The 12,846-nt window shown below is 43.4% G+C and overlaps 2 protein-coding genes across 2 annotated transcripts; one reads left to right on the forward strand and one right to left on the reverse strand.

The window, feature by feature from the left end:
- Nucleotides 1–7,488: 7,488 nt before the first annotated feature.
- MED31 (mediator complex subunit 31) lies at nt 7,489–9,722 on the forward strand. Its single transcript, XM_051809947.1, has 4 exons — nt 7,489–7,589; nt 7,850–7,927; nt 8,526–8,622; nt 9,345–9,722. The coding sequence occupies exons 1-4, from the start codon at nt 7,580–7,582 to the stop codon at nt 9,535–9,537; spliced, it is 378 nt and encodes a 125-aa protein (XP_051665907.1). The 5' UTR covers nt 7,489–7,579; the 3' UTR covers nt 9,538–9,722.
- Nucleotides 9,723–10,707: 985 nt separating this feature from the next.
- TXNDC17 (thioredoxin domain containing 17) lies at nt 10,708–12,822 on the reverse strand. Its single transcript, XM_051809948.1, has 4 exons — nt 12,663–12,822; nt 11,967–12,048; nt 11,618–11,693; nt 10,708–10,989 (listed from the first exon to the last, which is right to left on the reverse strand). Exons 1-4 carry the CDS (start codon nt 12,802–12,804, stop codon nt 10,921–10,923), a joined length of 369 nt encoding a protein of 122 aa, XP_051665908.1. The 5' UTR covers nt 12,805–12,822; the 3' UTR covers nt 10,708–10,920.
- Nucleotides 12,823–12,846: the final 24 nt, after the last annotated feature.

Consider the following 12,846-nt stretch of genomic DNA (forward strand, 5'->3'; position numbering starts at 1 on the left):
GTGATCTGAGCTGCTGTCACATGGGGCTCCTTCTCGGTCACATACCTGTGTGCAGACTTGTTCCCACAATGTGACAGTGATTGGGAATGGTCCCATAATTGTGAATGAGCTCATGAAAGAGCAAACTACAGGAAAACATACAAAAGGAAGACAAAGGTATTTCCTACCCATGTGTTAAACATCTAGATCTGTGGAGAGGAAAAACCTTTCAGCATTTTCTATGTGATCTAGAAATCCCCAAGCTGAAAAAGGGTTCAGGTTGCTTGGTGTCATCCACTGAACTCCAAGCAGCAGGTGGTTCATTCCAGCTGAGTTCTGATCTCAGTTGAACTCAGTCTTTGGTTTATTCAGCCTTTGTTTTCCAGCTCAGGTGTGTTAACACTTGAAAGAGCAATAATCTGGTTGTAGCCAAAACCAACATTTGCTGAAAAAATTGGAATTGGACAGTTGGTGCAAATCATCCCAGAAAAAAACCAGATCACTGAGTCACTCCTAGCCAAAATCCAGCAGTCGTTCCTTGACACAGCACCTCTTTAGTAATGACATATTGTATACATTTTTAAATACTTCACATTTCCCCCCCCCCCCGAATGTCTGTGCTAAATATGGAAAGAAGTGGGTAGTAATGAATCCTGAGCACTTGGATCAAGTGAGAGAGTTTTCACAATGTTTTCCAGTGTGGGTGAGTAAACCTGTGTTAGTCAGGGCTCAGTCTGACTGTGCCACTGAGAGCTCTTCAACATTTTGTGCCTTGCACCACAACCCCACCTGCCTGCTGCCAGACACTTGCTGGGATCAGCATTTGTCTGCATGGTTTAATGGCAGGGTGCTGGTTCTCCTCTGTCCAGAAGAATCATCCCAGTGGCAGCTCTTCTGCCCCAGATCAGACCTTCCCCTTTGTGTTTCTTTGCTGGCCCCTGTGTGAAGGGTCTGTGCACAGGGAGTCCCCTGGCATGCACTGCAGACTGTCTCTGTTTGACAGAGGAATTCTGAGGGAAGTGCAGCTCCCACCATTGGGAGCACAGAGGTGTTCCATGCTGCTCTGAGGTGAACAGGGACTGCTTAATACAACCTTTGGTAGCTCTTTAAAACAGAGCTGACTATACTGACACTATTTTTTGCCACTTAGGTTTTTCTGGAGCACTAAGTCAATAGTTGTCCATTCATTATGGTGTAAATGTAGGTTTACCTCTAGGACTGTAGATTCTGGCCATTAGAAAGAGACTGTTTCTTTTGCGAGAGAAAAGGTGTTATCCTTCTCCAGTTTACTTCAGTGTTTTATTTATCCACAAGAAATTACTTGCCTTATTTGGCATATGGAGTTTCAATGAGTTTTCGTAAGCTGTTTCAGGTGAGAGTGTGAGCCTCATTACAGAGTTCATAAAACATTTTTTTATAGACAAGCCATTTTCTTGAAGGAACTGAACGTTCCAGATACTAAGTCTAGTTTGTTGTAGTTTCCTTTGTGAGCTATTCTTTGTGAACAATAACTTGGGTTGGGTCTTAGCAAATATTTTAGAAAGCCAGCTGAAGATCAAATTTCCACCAGAAACAAAGTGAACAAAATCTTTCAGTTAATGAATGATTATTTCTGGAGGAAGTTTCTATTTTACTTCAATATTTTGCCTTGGCTACACAGTCAGAAATCAGAAACTTGAGATTTTTTTTTATTTTTGGGCACAACACTAAGCATAGTTATCCTTCAGTTGGGAAAACAGAATTTCCTCTGAAAAAAAGGAGATGGGGATAAAGGGAACAGGGGGAGCAGAACACAGGACACTTTAGCTCCTTTTTGAATAACAAACAATGGGGGGAAATCAACATAAACTTTCCTGGGAGCATCCTCCACAAACAAAAAATTGTCTCATCCTGTCTCATTTCAGAGCTCATCTTTGACTGTTTTCATTCATATCTTTCTGCAGATATAAGTCTGATCAATACAGAGCAAATCTATGTCACCCAAGGAGACCTAAAATACAGAGTTAAAGTCACCCTTCTGGGGTCTCATATTGGGGAATAACTTCAGCCCTGTTTGAAGAGTGGTCAGATAAATAAATCGTTAATGTTTTGGGGGTGATCTTGGCCCATCTCTTTGTTTTGTTTATCCATTTGTTGGGTTTATTTTGGGTTGACTTAAATTGATGATGACCAATACTTTGGGACTTACTTAGGTGCAGGTGTCCTCATGAAACACCTATCAGATCTTTCTCAATTTATAAGTTTCCCTGCAGCAGCATCCTTTTGTGGGGGGTTATTTCATTTATTGATCTGTGTTTGACTTGATCTGTCAGTAGATTGGGGGCTGCACAATACATTAAAGTCACGGAGATGGTCAGAATTCTGTCTCCTGAGGAACATTTAAGGAATGGAAATTACAACAGGTAAGTGGTTTTGGTTTTTGTTGGTGGTAGTTGTTTGTTTTTTTCTTTCTTTGTTGTTGTTGGGTTTTTTTTTCCTGCAGTAGTTTGATTCCACTTACCAGCAGGACTCAAAAGATCAGGAAAATGACCCTGATAAACACTGAGAGGCATGAATGCCTGTCCTTATTAACAACATGCTGATGAGATCTCCCAGTTAATACGCTTTACAAGCCTGTGCAGCTGGGTCTTCTTGGTGAACAGAAAACTGCCACAGTACCAAAACCTCCTGTAAAGAAAGTGCTGGGGCTGTTGCAGTAAAGCTTGGTCAGAAAGAGCCTATAATGGTGGACTCTCGAAACCTCCTTACTCAGAGATTAACCGAAGATGTGTGTGGAACCGGGACTGCTGGGCTAGTGCCTGCTCCTGCAATTCCTGCCCTTTGCAGATTGCAGCAAGAAATTTTAGGATTAAAGCCTGTTTTGACTATTCTTCCAGAACTGGGAATAGATTTCAGGAATACTGCTGTTCAAAGAATGGGTAAGATGCACTTAGGAGCATTCAGAAGCATCAAGAAAGACTATGAGATGCCTCTTCCCTGACTGGAAAGAACAACCTATGAATAACAGCTTCCCTCTACTATTAAAGGAGTAGAGGAGCTATTAAAGGTTCAGTGTGACTATTGGTGACACTTATTAAGACAACTTTAGCTGAATGGCAACAAGAAAAATTGTTGCTGAACAGCTATGGCACCCTGCAGGTAGTTTGCAGAGCAGCTGCCATGAGTATGCTGTGATTTAGGACAAAGCTTGGCAGAGACTTTTTTTATCTTCCTCTCTCTTCCAAAATACTAAAACAAGCCTTTCTGTGCAAGGAATGGGGATGATGTTGGCATTCCCAGCAAAAGAAGCTGGTATCGTTGAATATTGTTCCTGGCAAAGTGGCCTAGGAAAAGGAGTAGATTGAAAAACCAAAAGGCTATTCTCACTGAGCAAGAAAAACTGCTAACAAACAGATATATTACCAATTGTAGTATATGGACAAGGCAACAAGAGAGCTGGAAGAAACCACCCCAGAGAAACTGGTTTTGTGATGATTAATCTCAAAATACTTTAATTAAAATTTTAAAGGTGTGCTTTATACTTTTGTGTACTTACTCATAAGCTCCAAGTTACTTCATGTTACATAAATTTGTGTTAGACATAATTCCAGCACACTCTACTGAGGGCCTGGCATTTAAAGGTTCTAGCCTTGCCACAAGAGGTATATTTAGGTTTACTTCAAAAGGAATTTGCCCAAATTCTGTATAATCTTGCTCTAAGCACTGGCCGGTTGACTAGTGTGCAGCTAAAGAGAGGGTTTATATTCTTGCTAAATATTGATGTAGGCATCTGTGAAACTGTAACTATTTGTGCACCACCTTTGCAATGACCAAGAATTAAAGTTATTTTCATCCTTAGTGGGTGAGGTTGTGGGTGACTGTACAGAATATTTAGTTTTACTTGCCAACAGGAAGGAATCTCACTAATCATATTTCCATTATTGGAGACCACACGCTTTCAGCTCTCTTCTTTATAAAAGTGACTGTAGTGCTGGTCCATGTGAGTGTACCTATTACTTTCAGCACCAAATTAACTATTTATTTCCTACTTGCTGAACATAGTCTAGATGTATTATAAAATAAAGGGGATGCATTTTTTATTAATTCCAAATTCATGCCAGTGATTCCCTTAGTTTTATACGTAATTCTTTCTGATGTTTTCCCTACACCCTTCTGCTCAGTGCCACCATAGAAGAGCTTAAAAATGAAACGGGGTAGAAAGTGGCTCAAACTACGTCATTATTGAAGTATTATTTGAAAAATTGCATAATAGTAATGCTAATCCAAAGTATAATGAGAATAAGTGACATTATTCATATCTGTAACCATTATATAATAGATAACACTTTATTGTTCTGCAAGCTTGTCCATGTATTTTGGACTTGGGAAGTTTTACATTCCTTCATTACTGGGAATTAGTTGCTTCTGGTCTGCTTGGCATTCAATGGGTTGAGTTCCTTCAGATCAGGCCCCATATGTATCCTGGCTCCCTGCATAATTCTTTCCTTAGAATACCTACGGAAGGGCTCCCAACAGCAGCAATACCTTTGGGAAGGTGTTCCTTACAGACCAGAGTTCTGGGGTCAATGCATATTGCTCCTGGCAAATGGCTGACTTCAAATTCACCTGCTGTCCAAGTATCCTATAGAAGCCTGATGTATTTTTAACCAACTTATTAATGCAAAACATAAAATGCTTTCTGACACTCAACATTTAATCTTGAATATATCTTTGAATTCTAATGCTGTCTGAAGCTAGAGGAATACCATAGTCACAGAAGTACCTCTGCTGGTGTCTGCAATAAGGCAGTCTCTTTACACTATTTCACCCAATTTGCAGCTCCCTTGGATGGTGTTTGGCATTTGCAAATTAAGATGGTTCTACCATGACTGTCACTGGCTGGCTTTTGAAATGCACGTTACCTGGCGGTTCCTTGACCTCAAAAACCAGAACTCAGTGAAGAGTTAAGCCTTTAATTAAGTATGTTCTGACAATTGCTTTAGTCACTGAAAACTATGATCTTGTTTCTATTGACTTACAATTATAGCATTGGAGTAAAAAAATTGCAGACTTTGTACTGGCTTGTTATAAATATAACATAATGCATACTCTGTTTTCTGTTTCTTAACCATATTTGAAGCAGTAGACTCTCCAGTCTGCAGGAGTCTATCTTGCATTCTGTGGGTAAAATCCTGTCACATGTTGTCCATGTCAATACCAGTTTGTATTCTATTCCAAAGCAGTGGGTATATGCGTGAACAAAAGGGGATGTCTTGGGTTTCACACACTGAGTGTACAGCACTTCACTGTTTCATCCCACTTGATCAGTTTTCAGTGATGAAATTGCTGGACTTTCTTTTCTCTCTGGTGCAAATGCACTGCACTGTGGGGTCACAGATAAACCTTATGCAGCATCTCACTTCCTCTGTGTCCACTTTCAAGATCTAACAACACGTTAGACAACACTATTGTCTCCTGTGTCTCATGGAGCCTTGGTGCCTTCAAGTCCCAGAAGTGGCTCCATTTAAGGGCTGTGTCTCTATGCCAGTTCTAATGAGTTAAGTTATACTTGTTGTCATAAACCATCCCCTTTCTGGGCAGGCAACAGCAGCAATGACAGTTTGGTCCCTATGAAAGGAGAAACTGAGGCAGCGATATCATCCTGGTTACACAATAATATGAAAACTTCCTGGCTCACAGTTATATGTTAACACTTATATCCTGAAAGTTTGACTCACCTGACAGGAAAAAAATAGAAAAAATTTAAAACTTTTCCTTGAGAAAATTCTAGTTAGTATATTACGATCCTTTCAATTTTGTTCTTAGTTTTGATGGATAAGAATTGAGATGTTTGACTTAACTCTGGCAAACCTACATAGTAGTTTATTCATGTGACCAATCCTTTTTTAGGATTCTCTCCTCTGAAGTTGGTCTTGGGAGAGAAATCACATTCCAGAATAGCAATGCAGACACGTGGGATCTATTTGATCTCTGCTTTTAGCCTGAAGTCTGTATTTACTGGGGAGTGACTTGTTATGTTTTGATATAGTAATAGTAGTATTCCACAACCACTAAAATGTCTAAAAAAGCAACCATATTTTATTACAAAAAACTATGCATAGATCCTTTTTAGATGGTTTTTGTAATCCAATTCCCAGGGGAAAAAAATCATACTGCATAAGAAAAGATAGTATTATAGAAAATTGCTAACTCTGAAGCTGAAAATAGTTCAGGAAATGAAAATAGAAAATAATTTAAAACTAAAAGGGGAAGAAATGAGACAGGTACATCTGTAGAGATGGCTTCCCACTAATGGAGCGTTTGCTTATTAATGATTTTAGTCTGAGACAGTTGTGTTTTAATTAATGAAGAATTAAGTGCAGAGGTTGACACAATCTCCTTGCCTGACTGTAAAGTCACTATGAAAAAGAAAACAAAGCCCAAAGCTCAAAACTTTGCCCAATATGCAGAAAGAAAATAATAAATCAAAGCAGCTTAGTATTTTAGGGTTGAGTCTTTCCACTACCCTTGCTCTGGAAGTGATCAACAGTGACTGGTCTAGTACAAAGCTAAGATGAATGTTCTGCAAATACAAAACACGAGTTCCTCCTCTTTTTATCCTTCCCAGCTTAAGGTTTATCTGGGGAAAAACCAGGCCTAGAACATTGACCCCAGAGCCACCTTCTGATGGCTCTGGGACTGACCAGCCTCTGTGGCACATGGACAAAATGCGGCCCTCGTTCCTGTTCGGGAACAGGCGTAGGAACTGCATCCCAGAACGTTACTCGGCCTGCCCTGGGTCCCGCTGGCCCAGCAGCACATGTGGGACTGGTTTTCCCCCTGCACGGCGGGGAGCGGCGTCCTCGGGGCAAAGCCAATGATGTAAAACCGAACGTTGGTCGTTTAAAATCGGTTTGTTACCAGTACACTGGTTTGTACTGTGATTTCTGAGTTCTTTGGGGTTTGCTGTGAGCTGCAGCAGAGCACCAGGAGAAGGGAGGAATTTGTACAGTGGCATATTCAGTGTGGGGTTTATTTGGACCAAGTGGGATCTCTGAACAGATACGTGATGATCAGCTGCTGTAACCCGGCAGGAGCTGCTCCCTCATCCGTGGAAGGATCGGGATGCTGTTTGTTGTGCTCAGCTCCCAGTTCCTGAGTGCCTACAGGTTTCTGTGCGATATCGGTACGAGGGAAGTGCTCGCTCCGAGCAGCGTGCGGGGAACTGCGGGCACTCGTGTGTGCGGAAACCCAACACTTAAGGAGCACTCGTCCGTGGGGTGCTGTTTCAGTCCCCGGGGACGGCCGCGAAGCAGAGATGCTGTCAGCGAACAGCTGGAAACGGGAAGGGACGTTCTGCCGGGCACCGCCCCCGCAGCGGGACCCGCCCCGACACCGCCGTTGCTGGGCAACCGCCGTTGCTGGGCAAACCGCCGTTGCTGGGCAACCGCCGTTGCTGGGCAACCGCCGTTGCTGGGCAAACCGCCGTTGCTGGGCAACCGCCGTTGCTGGGCAACCGCCGTTGCTGGGCAACCGCCGCCGCGCTCCCGGCGTGCTCCGCGCCGCGCTCGGGCCTGTGGCGGGGGCGCGCCCGCCGCCATCTCGTGCGCGCGGCCTGGACATGGATGCAGGTGCGGGGCCGGGACGGGGCCGCTGTCGGAGCCTCCCGGGCCCTCGGAGCGCCGGCTCTGCCGGGACCGCGCAGGCCGAGCGCTCGCGGCCCGGGAGAGGCCACACGGGCGCTGGGGCCGCTCTGAGCCCGCAGCCCCGGAAGGCCCCGCACGTTCCTGCCCCCGGCCGGGGCCGCGTTTGTCCCGGGTGACGCCCTGACCGCGATTACTTTCAAATCTATTGTGTGGGTCCAATTCTTACTGTTTTTCTCTTGTATCAGATGATACAGGAAATCGACTTCGATTCCAGCTGGAGTTGGAGTTTGTTCAATGTCTGGCAAATCCAAATTACCTCAACTGTGAGTACTTAAATACCAGAACCCTAAGGTTAATATAGTTTAATGGTGTTTAATATTACTAGTAATGTTAAACAGGGAGAGAGGGTTAAACAAAGAAAAGGGAGTGGGTCTTTCACAGCATAAATATAGTCTGTAAATAATTTGCCTGTTTAACAGGTAGATTTTTTTTAAAATGCAAAGTCTTACTTGTTGAAATGCAAAAAACATCTATTTGGTGGAGAAAAAATAAGTTCAAGTCTGTTATTAAATAGTAATGTTAGCAGCATTCCTTTATCTGAAAACAGAATATTACTACTGTGAATAGTTTCAGGTACTATACTTAACTCCCTGCTAATTTTGATGCTACAGTCAAAAATTTCCTGTTTCAAAAAACTGTTCCATTGTATGAAAGATACAAACTGTAAGAGAAGTGAGAGTAATTTATTATTTTGTTGACATAAAAATCTTACTTTTCTCTGTGTTTTTTTATTTGTCCAATATAAATTATCAAAATTCAATTGTAATGATAAAAGTTTTTACTCTGTGAATAGGTGTTCTTCAAGTGTGCAGATTTTTTTCACCCATCTGTAACTGACAATTCCTTGTCATTTTATTTCAGTTCTTGCACAAAGAGGCTACTTCAAAGACAAAGCTTTTGTAAATTATCTTAAATATTTACTTTATTGGAAAGAACCTGAATATGCAAAATACCTGAAGTAAGTGATAAAATCCCTTAGGTTTCTGTATTTCAATGGTTTGGCATTGACCTCCTGTTATGTACCGTATAGCAGCATGTCAGGGTTTGGTTTCTGCCTGTAACCTTACCTTTGGCCTCCCTGCTGGGGTTATATGCAGCGTAGATTCTCCTCTTTCCGCCAGTCCGAATGTAGCAGGAATGGGCAAAATTATAAAACTCGTATCTCACGAGTTGTGTGTGGAATCTTCCTTTACAGCCGTTATCTGCACTTTCCATTGGTTTAAAGCTGTTGAACATTAGGGTACTACTTCAGTTAGACCCCACAAGTGCATTTTAAGATTAATTTTGCATTGTCGATGCTTACGTGAGAAAAAGGATGACTTTGTGTTTTTGCAAATGTGCAAATTCTTTCAGTTTTTGGGAAAATGTTTTTTGTCATGTTCTTTTAAACGGGCTCTGGAAACAGGTGTTGTAATTGTTATAGATTTGCTGTATCAAACCGAGCCATTGGGGAAGCTCGTCTAAGCAAGCAGGAATGTGCATTTGCAAACTGGACTGGCCTTGTTTCCTGGCCTGATGCTGCAGTTACCAAGTCAGTGTGTGGAATGTGTGCAGGCTGAAGCACTTGAGTAAAGCACATACATGACAACACTAAAGTAATGACCTTCAAAAGTACTGGAGACTCCAGATTTAGTGTCCCTTGTAAAAAGCTGTATTAATGTGTGTTTATTTTTAATTCAGGTATCCTCAGTGTTTGCATATGTTAGAGCTGCTCCAGTATGAACATTTCCGCAAAGAACTGGTCAATGCTCAGTGTGCCAAATTTATTGATGAGCAACAGATCCTCCACTGGCAGCACTATTCCCGGAAAAGGATGCGCCTCCAGCAGGCACTGGCTGAGCAGCAGCAGCAAAATAACACCTCTGTAAAATGAAAAGCACGTGAAGTAGTCATGATAAGGTGTACTTTGTGTCAGTGAACTATTTACAGGAGAGGAATGAACCCTTGTGTAGGTTTGGCTCTGGATGTGTGTCCCTTTAATTTGGATTTATCAAATGACTAGAGTTGTTTTTGTTTCGTCAGCGCCTTTAGAGACTAATAAACACCTAATGCAATTTATTACGTAGCATGGACAATTTTGTAAGAGCTTTACTTAGCATTGTTACTGATTTCTCTTGATTTTGAAAACAAAACGGATTTGTTACTTACTGATATAAGTATCTACAAAAAGTATAGCTCCAAAGGCTGTCCCTAGGAGGCCTTTTCTCTGGAGAAGAATGATGTGCCTTAGCGTGACTGCTACTTACAGCTGCGGGACAAGCAAAGGTGAAGTGATGATATTCTACAAAATCCAAATTGTGGGTTTTTTCCTTGAAACCAAGCTGAGCTATTACTTGTCATTTCTGTTTCACTGGCAGTCATTGCTGCTGGGAGTTTGGTAGGGTTTTCCTTACACATATTGTACAGAGAGAAGTCAGTGTACAAGACAGGGAGTGGAGCAGAGGTAAGTGCTGATAGACTGTGCAGATACAGAAGGAAACGGGCTGTAGCTCCGTTCCATTAAACTCAGCTTCCTTGAATCTTGGCCTCTGCCCCTGCAGCAGTGGCTGCTCTGGGGCCTCTTTACAGTCCATGTAGTGAGAACAATGTGTGGGGGAAAGGTGTGTTGCTGCTTGGAGTATTGGAGAAGCACTTGCTATTTATTCCTATATGTTTTTTATTGTAAGAACGCAGCTCTTGGCAGCTGCCAGGGTTTTAATTTTCATATTTCAGGCTGTATTTGTGGTGCATTCGTGCTGCATTTCCTGTCCTTGTAGGAGCAGGTGCTCCAACTGTCCGCCATTAACATGCAATCAGTGACACTGTCAGCCTTCACCTCATCACACTTGGACTGAACAGAGAAGCCATTAAACATCTTTGGCATTGAAAATTTATCGTAACAGTATCAGTAGCTATGTGGTCAGATTTAGGAGGTACAAGGAGGTTTTTCTGTTTCTCCCCTTCCCTCTTACTCACTATGACAAATGTAACTTGGCAGTTATTGTTCAGTCAGCACAGGCTGCTCTCAGTCTCTAACATGAGCTCAACTCCTTTGAAAAGAGGCTGTTTACAAAGTCAAGTTTATTTGAACATGAAAGGAAAGATACAGTTTTTTGTTGGAAGACTTCAGTGTAAGGTTTGGACCCAGAATTTAATAACACTTCTCGACTAGTCTGAAGTAGTTAACCATGAAAGTTTTAACAAGTCAATGATTCCTTGAAAGGACACTGCAGTAATTGAGATTACCATCTTCATCAATGATTGGCTAATGAGGGATTTAGTCTTCAGTAAACAACATCCGCACAAGCTCTGCTTTAAAACATTCTTCTTCAACCAGCTTCTGAGGCTGAAAGAGAAGTTGACAAGTTTTAGGGGCAATTCAAAAACCTGTTGTAGCCCAGAGCCATCTGTACACACTAATATTAGCCACACCCAGCAACTGTTGTCCTGGGGAGGGGGGTAAGTGGGGTGAAGCAAGTGAGGTAAGAATAACTGAAACATTCCTCAGGGTTTTCTGACCTTGAAAGAGGCATTTCTAAGAAAGTAATTACTAATTTAAATAACATGTACAAGTTAAAACTTGAGCTGCAGTCTGAGTCGAGTGTACTGCACATAACTTGTTTCACTCCCGTAATTCAGCGTTTGGATTTTTCAAAAGCTGAGGAGCTGCAAGTGAGGAAGCTTAACAGTATGTAGCTAAGAATTTTCTCAACCCCTCAAGCGCTACAAATCAAGTGTACATATTCGCTTTACTTCATGTTTATATTAGAGACAACATTACAGAGTGAGCAGAGTGGTTCTCTCTTGAGGACCTGTTTGAGGCAGGAGAACTGCATGGCGGGGGCTGTCCTGCATGTTCTGCTCTCCTTGAACAAGAGAGGGTTCTTGGAGAACTAATTCATTTACAGCCCTAAGCTCCTGCCACGTCCCCATCTCAACGCCTGTAGATCCAGAACATACATCAAATCACTTACTGTTCCATATTTAAGTAGTGTAGGCACTCCTGTTAGTTTCAGATTCCTCCTGAATTCATTGTTGGGATCCTTCCAGCTGTTCAGAAAGAAGGGGTTAAGCACAGCTTGTAGAGGGGTATTTTGAAGTTAAAATTTCTTCAAAGGGATGATTCAAAGGCCTTTGCCTCATGCCTTCCCAACCCATTTCTCAGAACAAGCATGCAGTTCACTTTAGGGATGGTGAAGACCTCAAAAAAGGATTGATTCCTCACAGAAAAGAGCAGTTCAGTCAGTTTATTCAACGGGTTAGTTAACCACCAGTCCACCGATGGCAAAGTTATCCCAGTTGCTGGCATTCAAAGTTACTTACTAGGCTCTATCTCCCACTAGGCAGTAGATGAAAACCGACTCATCAGGCAGGTTATGAAGTTCCTTCCTCACAACTGGTTCAGCTAGAGAATAATTTTTAAAATCTATTAGTAGTTAATACTTGTACTGTGTTACAGAATCACATGGATTTACTTGGACCAGCAATGCTGCTAATTAATGTTTGGTCTGCTTCAGTTAGGGATCTGTCTTTCATTGCACTTGGCTATCCACAAGCTTGGCAATGTATTACATGTTCAACGTTGAGTGGACTGGTCTTGGAGTAACGGCCAATTTCTGCTCTAACAAGTAAGAAAACCACTCGTTGCGTCCTGCCGATGCAGCAGCACGGCTCCCTAAGGCAGCTCTACACGTGCAGTTCAGTGCGATGGTTTCTGCCTTCACCTGCTGCTGCCGGACACCGTCGGGGAGGGCACTGCTGCGCCTCGACACGTACGGCAGAGCTGAATTACCTGCCCGTCGGACTGCTGGTTTGCTGGGCCGCGCACCAGCCTTCGAACGGCCCGGGCCGGCCCGTGCTCGCTGTGGGTAACGAAACGGGCACAGCCCGTTCGGTTCGCCAGGGGGAACTGCGGCTGGAGCTTGGCACCGTCACCGGGACTGGGGCTGTTCCGGGAGGGCTCCCGGGGCCGACGCAGCCCGTGCCTCGGGCGGGGGGCGCTCCCCCCGCGGGCCTCACCCGTCACGCAGTCAGGGCACCAGCTCCTGCCCTCGGCGTCCTTGTCGCCGCAGAAGAGCGCGAAGATGGGCCGGCCGTGGTAGCGCTGCGCCGTCCGTACGAACTCGTCGTACCCGCGGACCTCCGTCTCCTCCCAGCCCATGGCGGCGGCAGCTCCGCCCGGCCCGCGCGGCCGCCGTAGCTG

The sequence above is a fragment of the Manacus candei genome, unplaced genomic scaffold, assembly GCF_025592945.1.
Source record: "Manacus candei isolate 608988 ecotype Guabito, Panama unplaced genomic scaffold, ASM2559294v1 h1tg000076l, whole genome shotgun sequence".
NCBI lineage: Eukaryota > Metazoa > Chordata > Aves > Passeriformes > Pipridae > Manacus > Manacus candei.

Bases quoted from the DNA above. Each gene is read 5' to 3' on its own strand.
- MED31 (XM_051809947.1), top strand. The intron at 7,928-8,525 runs GTGAGTACTTAA...ATTTTATTTCAG, and splicing joins AAATCCAAATTACCTCAACT to TTCTTGCACAAAGAGGCTAC. The intron at 8,623-9,344 runs GTAAGTGATAAA...TTTTTAATTCAG, and splicing joins GAATATGCAAAATACCTGAA to GTATCCTCAGTGTTTGCATA.
- TXNDC17 (XM_051809948.1), bottom strand. From the start codon at position 12,804: ATGGGCTGGGAGGAGACGGAGGTCCGCGGGTACGACGAGTTCGTACGG. The intron at 12,049-12,662 runs GTGAGGCCCGCG...ATTATTCTCTAG, and splicing joins GTGCCCTGACTGCGTGACGG to CTGAACCAGTTGTGAGGAAG. The intron at 10,990-11,617 runs GTAAGTGATTTG...CTTCTCTTTCAG, and splicing joins CACTACTTAAATATGGAACA to CCTCAGAAGCTGGTTGAAGA.